Source organism: Salvelinus namaycush, chromosome 21, assembly GCF_016432855.1.
Source record: "Salvelinus namaycush isolate Seneca chromosome 21, SaNama_1.0, whole genome shotgun sequence".
Taxonomy (NCBI): Eukaryota; Metazoa; Chordata; class Actinopteri; order Salmoniformes; family Salmonidae; genus Salvelinus; species Salvelinus namaycush.
The window spans coordinates 20,246,043-20,260,811 of NC_052327.1; the positions used below are offsets into that span (position 1 = coordinate 20,246,043).

Genomic DNA, 14,769 nt, shown 5'->3' on the forward strand with positions numbered 1-14,769 from the left:
AGCACGTTGTCTTTGACTGAGATGGTCCGTTATTTCAGAAGTGGGGAAGGGTTGGGTTGGGGGTGTGTACGACCCTCTGCAGCTGTACTCTACTGCTGCACTCTGTCTCCCAAACAATGTAGCCTCTTGTGGGCAGCCGGGAGCTTGCCTAAGCGGAAAGTGAAGCCCCCCGAATCAAATCAAATCCATTTATATAGCCCTTCTTACATCAGCTGATATCTCAAAGTGCTGTACAGAAACCCAGCCTAAAACCCCAAACAGCCAGCAATGCAGGTGTAGAAGCATTTTGGCTAGGAAAAACTCCCTAGAAATGCCAAAACCTAGGAAGAAACCTAGAGAGGAACCAGGCTATGAGGGGTGGCCAGTCCTCTTCTGGCTGTGCCGGGGGGAGATTATAACAGAACATGGCCAAGATGTTCAAATGTTCATAAATGACCAGCATGGTCAAATAATAATAATCACAGTAATTGTCGAGGGTGCAGCAAGTCAGCACCTCAGAAGTAAATGTCAGTTGGCTTTTCATAGCCGATCATTAAGAGTATCTCTACCGCTCCTGCTGTCTCTAGAGAGTTGAAAACAGCAGGTCTGGGACAGGTAGCATGTCCGGTGAACAGGTCAGGGTTCCATAGCCGCCGGCAGAACAGTTGAAACTGGAGCAGCAGCACGGCCAGGTGGACTGGGGACAGCAAGGAGTCATCATGCCAGGTAGTCCTGAGGCATGGTCCTAGGGCTCAGGTCCTCCGAGTGTCACCTAGAAGCTAGGTCCCCCACAGTCCCACAACCCTGGCCCTAGCTTCTCTTCCCTGGTGCTGTTGTGCCTCAACAGCAAAGTATCCCAGGAAACTGCCCTGTTCTCAGACAAAATAGATACGCATAATTAAGCTCTCTCCCTTCCTTTACCTCCACAGGTTGGCCTCAGGGTGCTTTCCTATAATCTTCTTATCCTTTCTCTCTCTTACTCTCTCCTCCTCCCTTTCTCTCTCTCTCTCTCTCTCTCTCTCTCTCTCTCTCTCTCTCTCTCTCTCTCTCTCTCTCTCTCTCTCTCTCTCTCTTTCTCTCTCTCTTTGTGTCGCTCTCGCTCTCGCTCTCTCTCTCTCTCTCTCTCTCTCTCTCTCTCTCTCTCTCTCTCTCTCTTTGTCTCTCTCTCTCTCTCTCTCTCTCTCTCTCTCTCTCTCTCGCTCTCTCTAGGTTGTCCTAAGGGTTCTTTTCTATTTTCCTCCTATTCTCTCCCTCTCTTTACCTTCCCTGTCATCATGGTAAAGGAATCTCTCATCTCACACTGACTGAGCTCTGCTGTGCTACACGTGCAGTTCATCTGAGGTCCACCTAACAGAGGAAAGGGTTGGAAGTGATGCCAATGGACTACATGTAGCCAGAGAATATGGCTGCTTTCCATACCGTTTTTTACCTTTTGAGGTTGTTAAGGTCTTTCTCCTTTGGCCTGAATATAACTGTCTGAACGTCTGAATCTAGTATCTGTTGCATTTCAGCTGTACTGTTCAACTTGTCATCCCTTAGTGGCCCTTTCATTTGCTGTGATATACGGGCTGTGGTTTAAGTGAAGTGGTTTAACTTCATGTTCTCGTTTGGAGGGCCCCTGTTGAATGCAGAGACAGCAGTAGAAATAGTGTGGTTTTCTGTGTTTGTAGAAGTCGAATTTGAAGCCCAAGGGTGCAGCTTCTCTGACCTTCAAGCTCTAACCCTCAGACCTCTGTGACTGACCCTATGTCGTTCGTTACAACTTCTCTTCAGAACTTTGAACGTTTTTTTGGTTTAAAGTCCAATATGTGGTGATTACTGTATGTCAGTGGAATGTGGCTAAGCTGAGGCCTTTCTCTTTAGCTTCAGACATGTAATACTGTGGAATGAAATGCCAGTAGATGTCAAATAAAAGGTATGTCCGGTATTCATTTTTTTTTGTATTCTATAAATAATTTAACGTGTTCCACTATTTACTCTCAGGTCCAAGTCTGTTCCTATAATCATAAGACCTTCAACCCGATTATTCTACTCTGTTACTCTGTTCTATTTTCCGACAGGGGAAGGATCGGAAAGACCAGTTGTCAATCTTCAGAGCGATAGGAGTATGGGAGAAGAGTTGGATTCCCTGAGAGATAGAATGGACATCCACCACGAGATAGACCACACGACAGAACACCACGTAGGCAACCACACCACCAACTCTTCCGACCCCCGTCACAGAGCCCCGTCCAGGCAGAAGAGGTTCCTCTCATACCCCCGCTACGTGGAACTGATGCTGACTGCTGACGTCAAGATGGCGCGCCACCACGGACACAACCTCGAGCACTACATCCTAACAATCATGTCAGTAGTAAGTAAAATAATTTTTTTTATTATGAAAAACACATTGTTGAATCTAGATTTGTTCTTTGCTGTAACTTACTCGGATTTCAGGAAATGTGACTTTTCTGTGGTACAAAGTCATTGACTTATTGGTTAATGATATTGGTGTCTGGTTGGTAGCTTGGTTGAGTTTTTATTGTACCCTGTTTTCATTATCTAAGGATAACAGTTTTCACCTGCAATCATTACCCCTCTTTGTTAATCAATGTCAAGATCACTGTTGTGTCTCCCAATTTGTTGAGTATATATTATATTACACTGTAATGGTCTGTTTGGGTTTTGCCCATTAGTTTTCAGCCATGTGGATTGAGGTTTAACCCATGAACTATGTTTTACACAAAGGAGATGCATACAGTATTGTTCAGTGTGTCACTCATACAGTAACACCCTGGAAGCCTTGACTTGCCGAATTCTGCCAAATTCTGCCAAACGATACAACTTGGATTTGTGTTTACCTGTATGTAAACAGTATGTTGGATCCCTAAGATTGCAAGACAGAAATGCTGATAGACAATTTTCTCTTCCTAATGTTAACCTGATAACAAGCTCTCCTGCACAGTCAGAGATGTGGCTCATAAGGGGGTTCAATGAGCTGACTCAACTCTTTATGATCTTATTGGCTTTTAGTTTGGGTAACATTACCACAACAACATTACCACATTACCACATTATCACAACACACAAATACAAATATCTATTTGGAAACACATGGGCCTCTGCATTAGCCCTTAAAGACATTATGAATGACCTTATGGCCGTACACAAACATTTTCACACATATAGATGCCGTATCTTAATTTGATCATCTTGTTGTTGCAGGAATTTTCCTGCATATCAGGAAATGCAAACTTATAGTGTATTCAAGGTTTAAAAAGGCTTCTAAAGCTTGTAATTTCTACTTGAAAATTGCAGACTTTATTTGCCCTAACAGAAAATGTATCAATCCCTACAAAACGTCCATGAAATATAATCCACATAATAATTCACATTTCCTGTTGTTGTTGGATAATTTTCCTGCTGTAGCAAACTGGTTCAAATTAAGATCCTACATCTGTACACACACACAAACACAAACACACATACGTGCATACACACACGTGCACACAGCTGTCAAAGAAAAACCTGTCAAGGCCACTCAATCAAAAAGACCTGCCACGCTCCGGCCAAACCAACAGAAACCAGACCCAGCATTTTAAACAAGAACAGGGAAATCAGCCAAGACTGATCCGTCATCGTCATGGTGACAGCACGTTGTGCCTGTTAGTGGAGAAGGGGGCTAATGGGTGGGCTGCTAGCCCTCTGATATGATGTCATAGTGTTTACACTGACCACAGAGACACATTCCTCCAGTGTATCACAGCCTTGATTGTCTGTCCATTTATGTACCAGTGTGAAGCTGTAGTTTAGGCTACAGCACACAGTTGGGGTCCCCCTGTCTATCCCCCTGTCTGCCCGTCTGTCCCCCTGTCTGCCTGTCTGCCTGTCCCCCTGTCTGCCTGTCTGTCCCCCCTGTCTGTCCGTCTGTCCGTCTGTCTGTCTGTCTGCCTGTCTGTCCCCCCTGTCTGTCTGTCTGTCCGTCTGTCTGTCTGTCCGTCTGTCTGTCTGTCGGTCTGTCGGTCTGTCGGTCTGTCGGTCTGTCGGTCGGTCTGTCTGTCTGTCTGTCTGTCTGTCTGTCTGTCTGTCTGTCTGTCTGTCTGTCTGTCTGTCTGTCTGTCTGTCTGTCTCTCTCGCTCTGTCTCTCTCTGTCTCTCTGTCTCTTTCTCTCTGTCTCTGAATCTCTCTCGCTCTGTCTCTCTCTCTCTCTGTCTCCCTCTCTCTGTCTCTCTCTCCCTCTCTCTTGCACTCTTCCTCTCTCTCTCATGCGCTCTCTCTCCCCCTACCAGAGGAGGTATCTGCTTCACTCAGCCCCCCAGGCACTGACAAGCTAAATGTTTATAGAGGGCTAATGAGTTCCTGTCAGAGCTCTGTTAGGATAGCCCCAGGAGGATAGTGACCCACACTGACAGGGCTGAACCAAAAGAAAGGCACACAAAAACAGTTTTGTCCAAGGGGCGGTGGGATACACACAAGTCAAGCGTTGCTGAAATGTTGACGTTTTGTTCAAAATGTCAACTCCCCCCCTGAAGGAATAAAATCTTCCCTTTCTTCAACTGTTCCTGTTATTTTGCTCAAGCCTTCGGAACATGGTCTCTAGACCTACTCTCATTCAAAGTAATAATCATCTTTACATTAGTCCGTGTTGTCTGTTTCTGTACCCTTAGTAGATGTTTGCGTTTCTTGCCTGTGTGTTCATCTTGTCACAGGTTGCTGCGGTCTACAGCGACCCAAGTGTAGGAAACCTCATCAACGTCATGATTGTCAAGCTGATCGTCATCCACAATGAACAGGTGAGAACAAGCCCTGAGGGCTGCAGTGAGTGAGTACCTTCTGAGACAGCTGACGTCAGCCTCTCTCTATGGCCCTTCAGAAGGACACTGCACTCAGAGGAAAGCCTCAAGAGAAATATCCTCAGAGAAAAGGATGCTACTATCCTGTGCTACTACCACAGCTGTGATTCAACTAGGACTGACTGAGGGGCATTCAGCACATGACCTTGTAATGGCAGATAACTAACTCAGATGAAAATACTTGACACTTTCAGATACATGGTTACATTTTGTAGCTTTTTTTTTTTTTAGCTAGGAACACCTGTTCAAATCCTCACCACTGTCTCTATGTCATCTCTCACAGGATGGGCCCTCAATCAATTTCAATGCTGCTACTACCCTCCACAACTTCTGTGTCTGGCAACAGACCCAAAATGTCCAGGACGACAGTCACCCTTCCCACCACGACACTGCACTCCTCATAACAAGGTGCTTACTGCTATTTCACCTTTGAACTGTACTGTCTCACTACCCTAACACACACACAACTGCATGGAGATGATGAATAATGGTGTCCTTTGCTTGTGCTTGTGTCTTCTCACAGGGAAGACATCTGCCGAGCGAAAGACAAGTGTGACACATTGGGTAAACAAACGGATTCACGTTCAGATTTAACTGTGCCCATGTCACCTTCAGTGACTCCGGGTTAACTTTCCACTCCTGTTTCAATGTTCCACAGTCAGCTAATATACAATAATGAGTTTATTTCAGGAGCTTACAGCTAATATAGTGACCGATTAGAACGGTGTAGTGAGAGGGAGGATGGAGGGTAGTACTGGTCTCTCTTATGAAACACAAGTTTGACGGCTTAATCGCCTGTAGAGGTGGAAGGCTTTTTTTCTCCGTCCATTCAAGCCGCTGTGTATTGGTGACGTTCCAGGGCTGGCGGAGCTGGGGACCATGTGTGACCCGTACCGGAGCTGCTCCATCAGCGAAGAGAACGGACTCAGTGCTTCATTCACCGTCGCTCACGAGCTGGGCCATGTGTAAGTTAGCGGTGTGCAGTTCGCGAACGATTCATTCTTTTTGAGCAACTCTTTTTAACTGACTTCGAGAGTCATGATTCATTTTACCAAGTGACTCGTTCATTTTAGTCGTTTGTTTGACCTGCTGGCTGGCCGAAATGAAACCTACAGCAGGATTATTACGCACTTCCCCAGCTCAGCGGCTCCAGAGACGTGCTCCAACCACCAACTGTCTAACATAGATCATGTTGCAGGCAGCATAGAGAAAGCAAAAGACACGTAGAACTGATAATTGATCTCATGGTGCAAGAATGAATGTAATTCATTGATTGTTGAATGTTATCGAATGACACAGCTTTGTAGAACCAAGACACAGCCTACACAGCCTGCCTCTGCTCAACAAACTCGAGAACAAATCGTTTGGGGGGCTGCTGCAGTTCGCGAACAATACAGTATGTGCTTATCTTCCTCACGAAAGTCAAGAATTGTTCACAATCTAGTCCAGTTGCGGCCACAACTAGACATCGTTTTAAAGGTATCAAGAAATTATCTTATTTGTATCCCTAGCCATCACAAATGTACATTGTTTGAAGCACACTTTTGTAAGTCTCAGTCCCAAATGACAGCTTCTAAAAGAGCCCTATGATAAATGAGAGGCTTTTAGAATCATGAGTCTTTCAAGTTTTTAGTTCATTGTTTGCTGGTAAGGTGGTCCTGCACGCCCTAGGCATTACTGAATCAAATCAACTAAATTAATTGAATGATTTTTAATTTTTTTAACTGAAGGAGTTGAAAAGATCTGAATCAGTAAAAAGAGTCGAACTTCCTATCACTAGTGTAAGTACATTCTACCCCTCTCAACCCCCTGGCCCCCTCCTGGGCCTACCTCTCGGGCCCCTGGGGCCTGTCCCCTCCTGGGCCTACCTCTCAGGGCCCCTGGGGCCTGCCCCTCCTGGGCCTACCTCTCTGGGCCCCTGGGGCCTGCCCCTCCTGGGCCTACCTCTCGGGCCCCCTGCACAACAAAAGCCCTATTATCCTGGGTGTGCATGTGCATGCAGGTGCAAAACATAATAAAGGAAAAAAAGAGGTTTAATAACATGCTAGTCTTAATTTCCTAGTGTAGTGCCCTGAGTTAAAGGGATACTTCAGGATTTTGGCAATGATGCCCTTTATCTACTTCCCCAGAGTCAGATGAACTTGTGGATACCATTTGTATATCTCTGTGTCCAGTATGAAGGAAGTTAGAGGTAGTTTTACGAGCCAATGCTAACTAGCATTAGCGCAATGACTGAAGTAGCAGATACCAGTAATTGCGTGAATGCTAGTTAGCAATTGCGCTAGCGCTAGTTAGCAACATCCTTCAAACTACAAAATCCCGAAGTATCGCTTTAAACCTGTAGGTGTTCCAGCTTTGTAGAGGCAGCCAGGGGGATGAGGAGGAGCTGGGGCTGAAAGCCACTGCTGCCTGGGCTTTAGATGTGGTGGACCAGGGGCTTCTGCATGGGGCAGCCATTGCTTTCAACTAGGCGTCGAGATGGAAGGTGGTCATTGTAGGGACAAGTACATGTACATACATATTAAATGTATTTAATTTAGTGGGGACGGAGCACAATTCATTATCAAAGGCTGAATAATGTTGGTTTTCAGGGGCTGACTTGTCCACCAGCCTGTCCTAAACATTACCCCGTAAAGAAAGATAACACTACCTGAACTGTGTAAAATAGAGCTCATCACAATGTGTTCATACTACACTGCATAATTACTGTGTAATAGCACTGTTATGATAACATTGGTCCCCGCTTAGGCCTGTTTCCACAACACACAGATGTCACCACATGTGTGAATGGAAAGAGAAGCCATATGAATAACCGCTTTGTGTCACAACATATGACCCAATCTCTCATAAGACTGCATGCATTCTAAACATTAGGCCCAAATCACCATGAAAAACTGGGTATAAGTTATGAGGGATGCAAACTGTCTTTAACTTTAACTCTCTCCCTTTCCTCCCTCCCCCTCTCCCTCTCTCCTCCCTCCCCCTCTCTCTCTCTCCTCCCTCCCCCTCTCCCTCTCTCCTGCCTCCCCTGATCACTAAAAGTGACAGCTTTCCCTTCCAGCTACTCTGGCCAGTTGTTGCTTGTTACACTCTAAAAAATGCTGGGTTGTTTGGTTGACCCAACCGCTGGGTTGTTTGGTTGACCCAACCGCTGGGTTGTTTGGTTGACCCAACCGTTGGGTTGTTTGGTTGACCCAACCGCTGGGTTGTTTGGTTGACCCAACCGCTGGGTTGTTTGGTTGACCCAACCGTTGGGTTGTTTGGTTGACCCAACCGCTGGGTTGTTTGGTTGACCCAACCGCTGGGTTGTTTGGTTGACCCAACCGCTGGGTTGTTTGGTTGACCCAACCGCTGGGTTGTTTGGTTGACCCAACCGCTGGGTTGTTGAGATATGAACCAGTGCGTCAGATCAGAAGACTGGTGGCGTAGTTAAGTAGGGGTGTGACTATTAGACAGTCATACACTTCTGCAATTGTCATTGAAGCTCCAGAAATGTCAGTGTTTGACCTTAATAAGTGATAACTATGCACCAGACCAGATGAACAGGAATGGGATTTACTCTCATGGGTGGCTTAAAATGACTTCCCTAAAAGCCCATGTAAATTCCATTGTTGGGATACAATAATTATAATAATATGTAATAAATAATCTTAGTAATGTCACAGGTGGCCAATAAGATCTTTCTTAATTAAAGCCACACCTCCTGAAAATAATCGTTGAAAAAGACCCAGCTGCTAGGTCAACCCACTGAACCCAGCATGAGAATAAAAATGGTTTTATTTTACCTTTGTTTAACTAGGCAAGTCAGTTAAGAACAAATTCTTATTTACAATGACGGCCTAGGAGTGGGTTAACTGCCTTGTTCAGGGGCAGAACGTCAGATTTTTACCTTGTCAGCTCGGGGGATTCGATATACTAACCTTTACGGTTACTGGCCCAGCACTCTAACCACAAGGCTACCTGCCGCCCACTTAACTACGCCACCAAAAATACCCAACTGATGGTTAAATTAACCCATGTTTGGGTATTTCCATCAACCCAACATGTTGGGTTATTCACGCAACCCAATTGGCTGGGTCAAAATAATCCAACATGTGTTCTGTCTACTATTGAACCAGCGCTGGCTTACCGTCCGCCTGAGACTCAGTGCTGCTCCTCACACATTCCTCCAGAGACAGGGCTCTTTGGGCCTAGCGAGGGGAAACCAGCCCTCTTGTGTGGATCTGTTTATGCTAAAGTTCAAACAGCTGGACAGGCAGTTGGCTTTGCCTCTTGGTGCGTTTAATCGCTGGGCTATAAGACCCTCTCCTGAGTGTGTAACGCTCTGAGAAACAGAGTGTCAGCCAGGTAGTGGAACAAACCAACGCTCTGTTGCAGATAACGAAACGGAACCCTTAGCTCAGACTAATGGATAGGAGGCCTTTTTCATATACAGTAACTCAGGAAATGTGTTGGTACAAATAGCCACTTTGGGCTCTGCTAGTGTGTTGGAGTCACTTGATATTAATAATAAAAAATACTTACATGGCTTAATAATGTTGAAAGTGCTTAATCGTCAAATGTTACCAAGTCCTTGCCGTCTTAGATTCAGATCACAGCTGATCCTTCCGGACGTTTTGATGAGTCATTAGAGCTATGGATGGAAGACAGGCTAGCTTTTTTAACGTCCTAGAAATATATGCAAAAGTCTGAGACATGGAAGGAAACTGGCATCTCAGGATGGACAAGCAGAGTGGCTGATTGGATGAGGTTTGGATTTTGGAGGCCATAAATCTAGAGGGACGTGCGTGTGTGTGTGTGTGCGTGCGTGTGTGTGTAGTGGCTCCCAAAGCTCCGTCTCTGTAGTGACAAGACTGTGATTTTGCAGCGATGTTATGATGACGTTGCTGATCTCTCGCTCTGTCAGAGTGCTGACAAAGCCTGTTGCTGCAGTCCCCACAGACTTATTAAGTCTTGTTTTTGTTCTCCCCCATATGGAGAGAAAGTCATCAGGTCTTCTTCTTCACCGGGGAAGTTACTCCCTTACTCTCACTGTTATTTATAGGGTGTTAAGTCTAGAAAAAAGTTGATTTGTCTTCTAGAGTCGTTCTATAGATGTTTTGTTTTGTAGAAGTTGGAGGGATGGATATGATGATGTCATCTGTTTGGGATGAAGCTTGTTTTATTGCAGCTCAATAATAGGAGCCTGACTGTATGAGTAGAGTATTGCAGTACGCTATTATAGCTGGAGAAGATTATGATCTAAGTGCACATTACTTCAGCAAATCTCTCTCCAGAGATGCCATTTTCCTGATTGAACTCAGACCGCGTATGTCTCTCTCAAACATACAGAGAGCTACAGTAGCTCCCACTCTACCGTAATTTACAACTTCATCAACGTAATAGATGAAGTCCGTTCTGATATTCCAGCCAATGCCCTCATGCATGCGCTTCCCAGTAACAACCAGTGGCTCTCCCGGTGTGTGAGGACCTCATTACAGGCCAGGGGCAGGCTGCGGCTCAGAGCACTCAATTAGGCCCTGAGCGGCCGGGCCCCCACAACCCCCTTCCACCCCCGCCGGCCCCTGTAGGGTGGGCCCCATGCCAGGGTCAGAACCTGGGCCAGGCCTGCCTTCTTTGTGTGGCAGTCAGACCAAAGCCCCAGCCGAGAGCCCAGCCATATAGTAGGATCACATCCTGCAGTAAACACCACGCAGCTGTGTGTGTGTGTGTGGTGTGTGTGTGTGTGTGTGTGTGTGTGTGTGTGTGTGTGTGTGTGTGTGCAGATTAAGGCCGACCTCATCCTTCCACTAACACAGCACACACAGCCAGTTGAGTAGGTCAGGACATCCGCTCAGATCAACACAGCACAGCTCAGCAGCACTATTCTGGACTTCAAAAAAGATGAGCCACTTTATTAGACTCTTCACTATTCAGCTGGCTAGAATGAATTCAATCTGAGATGCAACGCTTCATAGGCCTTCAACTCTATATCTTAGTTCCGGAAGATAGTTCAATGAAGACCATTGCTTGGTTGGTGGTGAGTGTGTGTCTCTAGTTCTATATATCATAGTCAGTGGTCGTGATTGAGGCTGATGTTATTTGAGTGTTCAGAACCTGAAGTCCATGGATGGCCTCCCATCTCCCTCAGCCTTAAACCCCTTGAGAAGCTGACCCCTGATCTCGGGGAGATGAGCGGGAGATGATGTGGTGTGTTCTGTATGTGGGCAGTGCAGTGAGGGAATTATGCTGGTCAGATATACAGATCAGGAAACATTAAAACATGTCCTTCTGGCGGGTGGAGTTTTACTGAGGCATTTGAAAACAGGTGGGAGAAGCCATATGATTTGGTCGGGAAGTGTGTGTGTGAGCGCACGTATGCACGTGTGCTCTCTCTCTCTGTGGGTGTGTGGTGAGTGTGTGTGGTATGTGGCAGGCCTGAAAAAGTCCACAAAAGGTTTGAGGTCATCCGTTGTTAAAAATGGCTGATTATAAACCTTCTGACACTCATCCCCCTGGTTAGGGCTGATCCATTTTGCAGCCATCCCCCCTTTTCCCTAATCTCTCTCTGTCTGTATTCCCCCCCTGGGCAGGTTCAACATGCCCCACGATGACAACCCCAAATGCAGGGAGGCAGGCATGAAGCACCAGTATCACGTCATGGCGCCCACCCTCAACTACGACACCAGCCCCTGGTCCTGGTCCAAATGCAGTCGCAAGTACATCACAGAGTTTCTGGAGTAGGTACCTCCCGCCCCGTCCCTTTTTCTGCAATTATGAAACACGATGTTCAGGATGCCATCATTCTCATAATGTACACATTTTCACAGATATACAGATCCTTTTCACCAGTGGTGGGCCGTCAGGGCCTGCAAGGCCTTCTCTGCTGGCCTAAACATCATCAGAATATAATTTTTTTTTAAATATATTTTCCCACAAATATGTATTAAATTATTCCCCAGAGTAAGAGTTATACTCTTCATTTCATAGCTTTCCTCTTGGTTGCACTGCTTCCAGCCCCAGGTTGAGATTTGGAGGGCTGGTCTTTATGTTAGATCTTTTATCCAATCATATTCAGCCATCATGTGTTGCCAGGGGTCTAAAATCTGCCCTCAGGCCTTCAGAATCAACAGTGCGGGCGCTTGTAGCTTATAGTGAATGGAAATTAAAATTTAGTGTCAACCAATCAGCTTTAGAGTTGGCTATTGTACGCCTGCTGGCTGGCTCCAGTGTTACACAGGAGCCAGCTAGCAGGCGTAGTGCGTGCACGTCTTTTGATTGGATTACCAATATTGAGAGGCAGGTCCTATGGGCAGGTCTATGCAGATCTAGGAAACTGAATTTGATAAACGAATTAATTTGCGTACTACTAAGCTGTTTTTTCAACCCACAATGGCGGAAGGAGGAGAAGATATCGATTTGGTCGAGGATATAATTATAACGCCATTCTCAAGACGAACTTTTCAAGAAAAGTTAGACATTGTAAGGAGAGGTCGCCCGACGCCACAAAGCCTGTCACAGGCGGGAAAGGGGTTCGTTCGCTCGCCACTTTCAAAGTTTCAACTACGAGCGCTGTCAATGGCTCACAGGCTCCGAGAAGCACTGCAAACTGTACTGCTGGGAATGCCTATTATTTGCAAGTGATCGATTTGGTGTTTGGAGCCACACTGGCTTTGCAAACTTGAGTTGTCTAACCAAGGCAGCAACGAGACACCAAAGTACGGCTGGGCACTTACAAGCAATGGTGCTTTTGAAAACTTTTGGGGACACCGGAGTGGATCTACAGCTCAAAGAACAAGCGCGCAGGGCAACGGAGCTGCACAATGAAAAGGTGAAGGGAAATATTGAAAAGACTCATTGATTGTGTCATGTTTTTGGGTAAACACTGTTTACCCAAAAATGTCAATTTGTCAATTTCAAGGTGACGCAACGCCTGGTTATACTGCGTTTCTGTCTAAATGTATAGTGTCTAGAGCCATGGCATCATAATGATGGTAATGAGAGGTGGATTAATTCGGGTGTGACTGTGTAGTACCTCACTGAAGGCCCAGGCCCCAGGCCCACGGCACGCCACTGCTTTTCACAGATATACTGTTCATTATGGGCCCCATTCAGACTTGAGATAAGTTGACTTAATATAGTCAAAAAAAGTTTACTTGAGTCCATGTTTTATTTACTTACTTCTGTGTTAAGTCTACTCAAGTCTGAATCGGGCCCTATGACTTTTAGAGATACATTAGCCACTGTAATAAAACGTTCTAATATCTTCCCTTTTCATTGGAAATGCAAGACAAAAAAAATAACACAAACAAAAAGTGTTTGTATTCTTGTGACATAATCTGGTAAGCAACCTCTGCTACCTTCTCAGAGAGGGAGAATGTAGAGCAGCGTAAACTGTGTTATTGCTTGGTGTGAGACCGCATTTCCTGTTTGAAGCTGGAGTCTTCCTGGGGTGACCTGAGCGATTGATCCTCCCCCTGCTCCTCCTCTGTCTCTGCACTCAGGCAGAACCAGCTCTTGAGATGCTGGACAAACAGTCATTTAGTCGCTGGCGTGCTTTCCCCGCGATAACGGTAACGCAGGGCAACGGCTCATTCAGCGGGCTCCAAAGCCAAGCGGTGGCCACCAACCTCTTCTGAAGGGCTTCCCTTTAAGATGGGAAATGTCAGTTATAATTAGATTTTCCCTGGACGTGACCCTTTGATCTCTCCTCCCGCTTTGTTGATTGTGAGGCTTCACAAAAGGCTGCCTTGTTGACGAGTTGCATCTTGGGAAGCGAGCGGTCGCTTCCAATGCGAACGCCTCCTGTCGAGGCTGTAAGGTTACGTGCCCGACGCTCCCCGCAACTGTGCTGCATAGTTTCCTACCAGCAGATTAATCCATTCACCCAGCTTTGAGTGTTTGATTTGAACAATTTTAAAAGCAAGAAAAAGAAAACTCCTTTTCATTTTTTACTGCAGAATATTTTTGTCTAAATGTCAGCGGTGTTAAGCAGGCTGAGTGTTCAAGCACTCGATGTGTGAGCGAGAGATAAATGTCAATGAGTGAGCGAAACTTTCTATGCTGCATGAAGAGCCGAGCTGATTTGTTTAACAGTGGCCATATTTCTAAACAGTTCTGTGTGGCTGTGAAGAGGAGTGCAGGGTTCAGTGTGGAGGAGCCTCGGTGCTGGGAAAGGCCCCTGAGAGCGAGGCCCACTGCTTTTGAAGTCTGCGTGGCTTCAACAATGATCTAAACGGTACCTCCGCTGTCCAATATGCTGGTCTGGTCAAATACATCACTGTTTTGACTACTTATTCTTCTCTGAGAGCTCTCTAATGCAAAACACTCTCATGTCAACTTAAAGATGGAGGGACACACTACCTCTCAACCCCTCTTCAGGAGCCAACCCCCCTCGTTCTTATTTTTGTGTATGTGTAATAATGTGAACTCTGAGAGCTGAGTGGAAAGTGTCTTTGGTGTTCTTGTTGTTATTTTGTGTAGACCGTGATATAAAGACACTATTCATTCCGCTCCTGGCAGCCCGCCAGCTGGTATAAGCCACTAAACCTATATAAAGATAAAATTCAAATCTCTCTGTGTTGCCACCCACTAATTGATGTGTACACCTGTGTGGAGACCACATAATCATTAATACAGGCCAAGGCTATCATTTTCCATTCCAATGCCAGGCGCACACGTTGGGAATTATCCTAACCACACACCAACATCAGATGTCTCGCTAGTCGCTACCCAAAACAGTTAAAAAGTTTTCTCACGTTTTGGTAAAAAATGTACACCAAAATCCTCAATTAATTCAAAATGCGTCTTCTGTGAAAATGATCTTTTGATGACTCTTTCTTTTCCAGTTATTTCAGTGTTACAATGGCAATGACTGTTGTACTGTCAGGTCCAAAATTATTGGCACCCTTGATAAAGATGAGCAAAAAATACTTTATAAAATAAACGATACAAATACTGAGCAATGCTGTATACAAAA

The 14,769-nt window shown here is 45.6% G+C and overlaps 1 protein-coding gene across 1 annotated transcript in view; it reads left to right on the forward strand.

Moving 5' to 3' along the window:
* The window catches only part of LOC120065813 (A disintegrin and metalloproteinase with thrombospondin motifs 20-like), a 123,821-nt gene that overhangs the window by 23,073 nt on the left and 85,979 nt on the right, over positions 1-14,769 (forward strand). The window contains 7 exon segments of the mRNA XM_039016864.1: positions 827-830; positions 2,086-2,332; positions 4,668-4,751; positions 5,095-5,219; positions 5,335-5,375; positions 5,671-5,776; positions 11,384-11,530. Of these exon segments, the coding sequence (XP_038872792.1) occupies positions 827-830; positions 2,086-2,332; positions 4,668-4,751; positions 5,095-5,219; positions 5,335-5,375; positions 5,671-5,776; positions 11,384-11,530 (754 nt within the window).